This window comes from Elaeis guineensis, chromosome 2 (assembly GCF_000442705.2).
Source record: "Elaeis guineensis isolate ETL-2024a chromosome 2, EG11, whole genome shotgun sequence".
NCBI lineage: Eukaryota > Viridiplantae > Streptophyta > Magnoliopsida > Arecales > Arecaceae > Elaeis > Elaeis guineensis.
In genome coordinates, this window is record NC_025994.2 from 115,563,925 (window position 1) to 115,570,692 (window position 6,768).

The 6,768-nt window shown below is 42.3% G+C and overlaps 1 protein-coding gene across 1 annotated transcript; it reads right to left on the minus strand.

The window, feature by feature from the left end:
* Positions 1 to 949: 949 nt before the first annotated feature.
* LOC105041917 (uncharacterized) lies at positions 950 to 5,047 on the minus strand. Its single transcript, XM_010918991.4, has 2 exons — positions 2,280 to 5,047; positions 950 to 1,527 (listed from the first exon to the last, which is right to left on the minus strand). Exons 1-2 carry the CDS (start codon positions 4,921 to 4,923, stop codon positions 1,082 to 1,084), a joined length of 3,090 nt encoding a protein of 1,029 aa, XP_010917293.2. The 5' UTR covers positions 4,924 to 5,047; the 3' UTR covers positions 950 to 1,081.
* Between the last annotated feature and the right edge of the window lie 1,721 nt (positions 5,048 to 6,768).

The window sequence follows — 6,768 nt, forward strand, 5'->3', positions numbered from 1 at the left end:
TGGAGAAATCATTTTTATTTGAAGACTCATAATTTTGAAAAATAACGCTGCTATTCTTCTGATATTTATCACTATTTTCATTATAACGTGAAATATCATCCATTATAACAAGCAATTTTAATCCTAATCTCCATCCAAATAAATTTGGGCCAACATCAACTGTTCTAATTGTCATAACAATCAGCGGTGGTCTGTCTTTGGAAGGCATATTCACTTTCTTTTCACATCAATAACATTCTCCATGTGGTTATACCTTCAATGGAACTTTGTGATCAATGGAGGGTGGGAAAAGAGAAGAATTTTAACAGAGCCGGTCCTATCATGTTTTAGACCTGGGGTCAAATGAAAAAAATAGCCTTTTCTGTTAAAAATTAACATACTTTAAATATTAATTATCATTGAAAAATTAATCTACATGTAATAATTTTTATAGATATGTTCGTTAAGCACGTGTAAAATCCATCATTAATCTATATAATTATTTTTTTTTTATAATATTATAGAAAGTCATCCTTGCCTCCAATTGGAATATCAATGCAGGGTCTGGGGTCTGGCGGTCGTCCAATTCGACCTGCCCCAAGACCGGCCCTGATTCTTAACAGAAAATTAGAACTAGAGCAAGTTTCATCCCCGGGTTCAGTTATGTACGTAAGAATAAGCTCATCCATAGTTACCTGAAGCCCATAACAAAAGATCCGATTTGCATTTTCAAATAAATATTACATATGTGAAGAGTTTCCACTTAAAAGGGAAATGTATGACTGAAAAATGACTCTAAACTGTGAAGCTCTATCATCCTATATGGTTTAAGAAAATATATCCTAAGTTTTATTTTTCTTTAGATGATAATTATTGTAGATATTTTCTTGTGAGAGCATATAACTTGAAAATACTCTACCCTAACTGTGTTCATTCCAGTATCACTAGTTCACGAGGCATCCAGAGGACCTTTCTACTACAAGTTCCACATAAGATGTTGTGAAGTGTGTGCTGAAGTTTATCACCTTATCTCACCGTTGAAATCATGCGGACATCCCCCCAAATGCGCCATAAGCGTAACTCCATCCTCAAATTCCTCACTTCACACATTACATGCCAAGCTACCATCATCATTACACTCATCTCCATCAGAGGGCCTTTTATTTCTACTGCTCCTTCTAGCTTGTAGAAGGGGAGCTCCATCATACTCGGCATAGGGTTTATCCCCAATCCCATGCATTCTTTCATACCTGAGTAGTATCTGCAGCACCTCGTTCATTGTTGGTCTCGTGGAAGGCAACGTACCCGTGCAGATAATACCAAGCTTAAGGACTGCAGCAATCTCATCCACATACAATGGGTCTCTTATATTTTGGTCTATGACATCCATCAACTTATTACCATCTTGGACATGACGCCAAATCCATTCTGCTAAGCTACCATGTTCCCCTCCATCATTTGCTTCTCTTCCAGTGGTCAGCTCTAGAAGAACCACTCCAAAGCTATATACATCCACCTTTTCATTCACCCTCCTTGAGTATGCATACTCTGAAAATCAAATAAACAATAATTAGATATTCTAATAATACCTTTTGGGGGAGAACCTTTCTCCTTCAGTTACTTCAAAAAAATATAAACAATAATCAGAGAAAGAAAACCAAAAAAGAAACTAGCACCATATGTTAGGCAAGAAAGGTACCATAATAAAATATTAGAACCGTAATTTTTCAGAATTTATCTAGTATTTTAAGCTAGAATATTTGTACTATAATAAAACAAGAATCATTCGGCCCATATTTTTATTCCATCATAACATCCACTTACCACCTCTTAACTTCTCGGACTGGACATTTTCTGCACCAGATGAAGTTTCTGATGAAATACATCAGATAAAGTTGAGATTACAATTTCTATAATTAGTATTTAGACTGCCAATCATATCATTTAAGTGACAATTAAATATGAATTTCAACTTGCTTACAATACAATATTATAATTAACAAGAGAAAAGTAGATGGTTTAAGCAACATATGATTGGGGTGACAGCCACACGCAAGATAAAAGAAACATGTTACATGGTACTACACCTGCAGCACCTAAACCTTGATCCAAGGTAAAACAGCAAATCAAACTTTATTTTTCATAAAACCTGTCATCCCTTTTAGAAATGAATGCACTTCATCATAGTAGTATCTCTTCTTGATTGGAAAAGACTGTGAATTGCATGCATTTATGCCGAAGGAGAATATATATATTCGATGTTAAAAAATAGAAAAAAAATTTAAAAAAAAAATCCTCACCTGGAGCCATGTATCCGAACGAACCTGCTATGGCCGACGCTGTATCAAGCTCACCAGATTTGGCCAGCATCCGGGCCAGACCAAAATCGGCAATCCTAACTCGAAAGTCCGAATCCAATAATATATTGCTGGACTTCACATCGCGATGTACTATCGGTGGCGAGCAATCGTGATGCATATAGCACAATCCTTGTGCTGCCCCTACAGCAATCCTAAGCCTGGATGGCCAATCCAACGGTCGTGGACCACTCTCTAATCTATCAAGGACCACCGATGTAGCCTCCACCCTCCGCTTCGTGTGGAGCCACCGATCCAAACTACCATTCCCCATGTACTCGTACACCAAGAGCTTGGAATCAACGCTGGAGACGCAGCAGAGCAGCTTGACGATATTTGCATGCCTGATCGAACTCAAGATCTCGACCTCTGATTGGAACTCCTTCTCTAACTTGGAATCCCATTTCTTGCTATTCCAGATCTTTTTAACGGCCACGATATCTCTTGCACGATTGTCGAGGTGGATTCTGTAGACCTTTCCAGACCCGCCGCTCCCGATGAGGTTATCCTCCGTGAGCCCACGGACGATGGACGACTCCGTGAAATCCAACGACTGGAAAGAGGTCAGCTTCCACTTGGCAAGATCATCACCATCTTTTCTCCTCCGGCAATCCCTGATCACGAAGATGGCGAACCCGGCCGCGATCACAAAAATCAGTACACCCAGGACGATGAACATGATCCGCACGCCTCGAGACAACCCATTTGAGCCGCCCGATCCAGTTTCACAGGATCGGACGTTCAGGAGCAGGTCAGATGAGCAAAGTTGCGGATTAGAGAGGAAGCTGTGGTCGTACGCTGGGTTCTGGAGCGAGATCGGGATCTCGCCGGAGAGGCGGTTGGAGGAGAGGTTGAGAAAGTTGATCTTGAGGTTACCGATCGCCACCGGAATCACGCCAGAGAGCTGGTTTACAGAGAGGTCGAGGGTGTTCAGCACCTGCAGCGACCCGATCGATGCGGGGATCTCCCCGGTGAGCTGGTTGTGGCTGAGATTGAGCGTGGTGAGCGCTTTCAGCGTCGATATCGCCAGCGGGATCTCACCGGAGATATGGTTCCCTGCGAGGGATAGAATCTGGAGATGGGAGAGTCCGGTCATGTTCGCCGGGATCTCGCCGGAGAACGAATTGTTGTCCGCCAAGAAGACCAAAAGATTCCCCGCCCACGACGGGATATCGCCGGAGAATCGGTTGTTCTCCATTTCCAGCCGGGAGAGATTCCATGGCAGCTTGTCCGGCAAGGTGCCGGAGAGGGCGTTGTCGTGCATGATCACCGTCGTGATATTAACAGCCGAGGACCAGATCCCGGCGGGGAAGTCACCGGAGAATCTATTGCTTTGGATCATGATGTTGCCGAGAGTGGAGCAGTTGCCGAGAGACGCCGGTAGGTTGCCGGTGAGGTTGTTGTTAGATACGATGATCGAGGACAGAGCTCCGCCGGCGCAGAGATTCTGGGGCAGCTCGCCGGAGATCATGTTGTCATCGACCTCAACATTCCACAGCGGGCAGTATTCCCCCAGTTGTGGCGGGAGAACCCCGGTCAGGTTGTTGCTGAAGAGCCGGAGGTCCGTCAGCTTGGGGAGGAGGCCGATGCTCGCAGGGATCTCGCCGGAAAGCCGGTTGTAGTACATCAAGAGGATGGAGAGTTTCGGAAGCTTGCCGAATTCCTCTGGGATGGATCCGCTCAATTGATTGATGGAGACGTCTAGCTGCTCCAGTTCTAACGCACCGATCGATCCATTGACTTTGATATCTCCAGTGAGATTGTTTTTAAACAAATATAGGTACTGCAATTTCTTTAAATTCCAGATACCGGTGGGTATGCTTCCACTGAGGGAGTTCTCCGATAGGTCCAATTGGTACATCTGCGTCAATTCTCCGATGAACTCCGGGATCTCGCCCTTCAAGTTAGTCTGGGCCATCCACAAGAAGCCCAGCTGAGTCAAATTGCGGAATGTCGAAGGGATGGATGTCGGAACGAAGGGATTATATGCAAGCAAGAGAGTTTGGAGGTTTGAAAGGTTGCCGAGCTCAGCTGGGAAGGACACATTGAAGAGGTTGTTATTGAGAGCGAGATATTCGATCGCCGGGAGCCGACCGATGGAGCGGGGAATATCTCCTGTGAGGTTATTGGCTGAGAGGATGAGGGTAGTGAGACGGGGAGAGAGACGGTAGATATCAGAGGGGATCACGCCGATGAAGTAGTTCTGGGAGATGTCGAGGTACTGGAGGTTGGAGCAGTTGTAGAGGGACTTGGGAAAGGAGGTGGTGATGTAGTTGTAACTGAGGTCGAGAATGGAGAGACTTTTGAGGTCGCATATGGTGGCGGGGATCGGTTGGCTGATGTTTTGGTTGACGAGTGTGATATTGGTGATAGAGCCATCGGCGGAGCATCCGATTCCGGTCCAGTTGCAGTGGTTGGTGGAGGTGGAGTCGTTCCAAGAGCTGAGAGCCGGGGGATTTCCCCAGTCCTCCTTGATCCGGAGGAGAATTTGTTTTTCTCCGTCAGCAGTTGTCTGGGATGCCGCTTCAGAATAGAAGGATACGATAATGAGGAAAAGGAGAGAAGAAGAGATGGCTGTTGCCGCCATCTTTGGTGCTCGAGCTGAGGCCACCCAAACGGGTGGAGTCAGCGAGCTTTTGTGGAGGGCAACAATGGCGTGTATTATTCACGGCTGGAAATGGGTGCGTGCGGGACTGGTTAGTTTGTTGACGGTTCGCTGGCGGAAGTCAGGTCTCAAACTTCAAAGAACTTTGACGAGAAAATGGGGATGGTACTTGCAAATTTCCGTGGTTTAGGTGGGTTTGAGACGTTGGATTGAACGGGCAGGAGGTGCACCTAGATAAAATTATCGAGGAATTTTTGACTGTTACTAATTCTTTAAGGAATGGGAAGCTTGTATAGCAGGTGGAAGAGAGCACTCTGCAATGGAGGGCGTCCAAAATTCAAAGCTGGGTGAGCAATCCATCTCTTGTCATCATGTATAATTTATCCTTCCAAAAAATTTATGACTCGGCATGCATGATATTATTTATTCTAGTTCATAGATCGTTATTTTATTTTTAAAAAAATATTTTATATAAAAAAAATAATTTATTTAATTTTTTTTTGACTCACAACAATATGAAGCTAATGATATCATTTTTTTATAATATAATATTATTTATCCACTATTGTCATTATAATGCATGATTGTGTACCATATATATAATCAATTTAATGATTTTCCCAACCTATCAAAGCAGATTAAATGACTTTGTTGTTGATTAAAAAAATCAAAAGTAAATATATTAATTTTCTATATTTAATTCTCATCCGCTGACTCTGTGTGCCTTGCAAGTTGCAACACCAAAACAAATGGCTGTGCCAGTTACCACATACCAATCGCCTAGCCGTAACCCGTAGCATTGGAATAAGTTGCTTCAGGCCCGCCTTGGCTGACCGCAGCGATGGCAAAGGCGTCTTGAAAGTTCGAGGAACGTCGCTTTTCCATCCTAATGAAATGAAGTCTAAAAGTAGTTTGGAAGTTTGAAACCAATCCCTTCTCCATGAAAAATTATTGGTTTAATCAGGTCCAAAATTTAATTTTTGGATCAGGTTGACCAACGTGCGACACATGGTAGATTTACAAGAGAGAACGAAATTACTGAAGTGAGGTTAGAAATCTAAATTTTCATTGACAAAGACGTGGATCCGTTCACCGATGCAAATGGAAATAAAAAATTCTAACGGATTTGATAGCGAAATTGCGATTTCCATTTGAATTAGAGACAGGACACCGCAGAGTTCCAATCTTTTTTTTTCACCGATCGCAAATGGATCTGATAGCGAGACCGTTATCCTTTTAAGTTCCGTCAAAGAGAGATGACACTTGACGACACTTCATTCTCTCCTCTCCGGTCTAAGAAAACATGTAGTCGATTGCAAAGCTTACCGGCAGCAAGAATAGCATGGCTTCTATTGAGATTCATTGCCAAATCCTAATTCAATTAGTATTCAATTTTATTTGATTATTAATTTTATTGATTTTAGAACTATATTTCTATTATTATTTTATTAAATTATTTTTCTCTAAAAATTGTTAGAATTTGTGTCTACTTAAATTTGTGAGTCAAGATAGGAGCCAAACTCCCACCCATATGGTACTCTATTTAAAGAAATCTTTGATGTCTCTTTAATATGGAGAAAATCATGTAAAAATAGTGTGGAAGATTATACCAGAAGAAAGAGAGAGAAGAGATATTTGTGCATGCAGAGACTCTTTCATGTGGTACTTTTATAAGGTTTTGATCTCTTTTTTTTTAATAAATTATTTTCTCTCTCAAGTTTTTCTTCTATAAATTTTTTTCTCATGATTCTTTATAAATATTTTTTTGTTTGGTATTTGTTGGTGCAAAAATCCGCTTGCGCCGGAGAAGCTGGAGTTGGGGAAGTC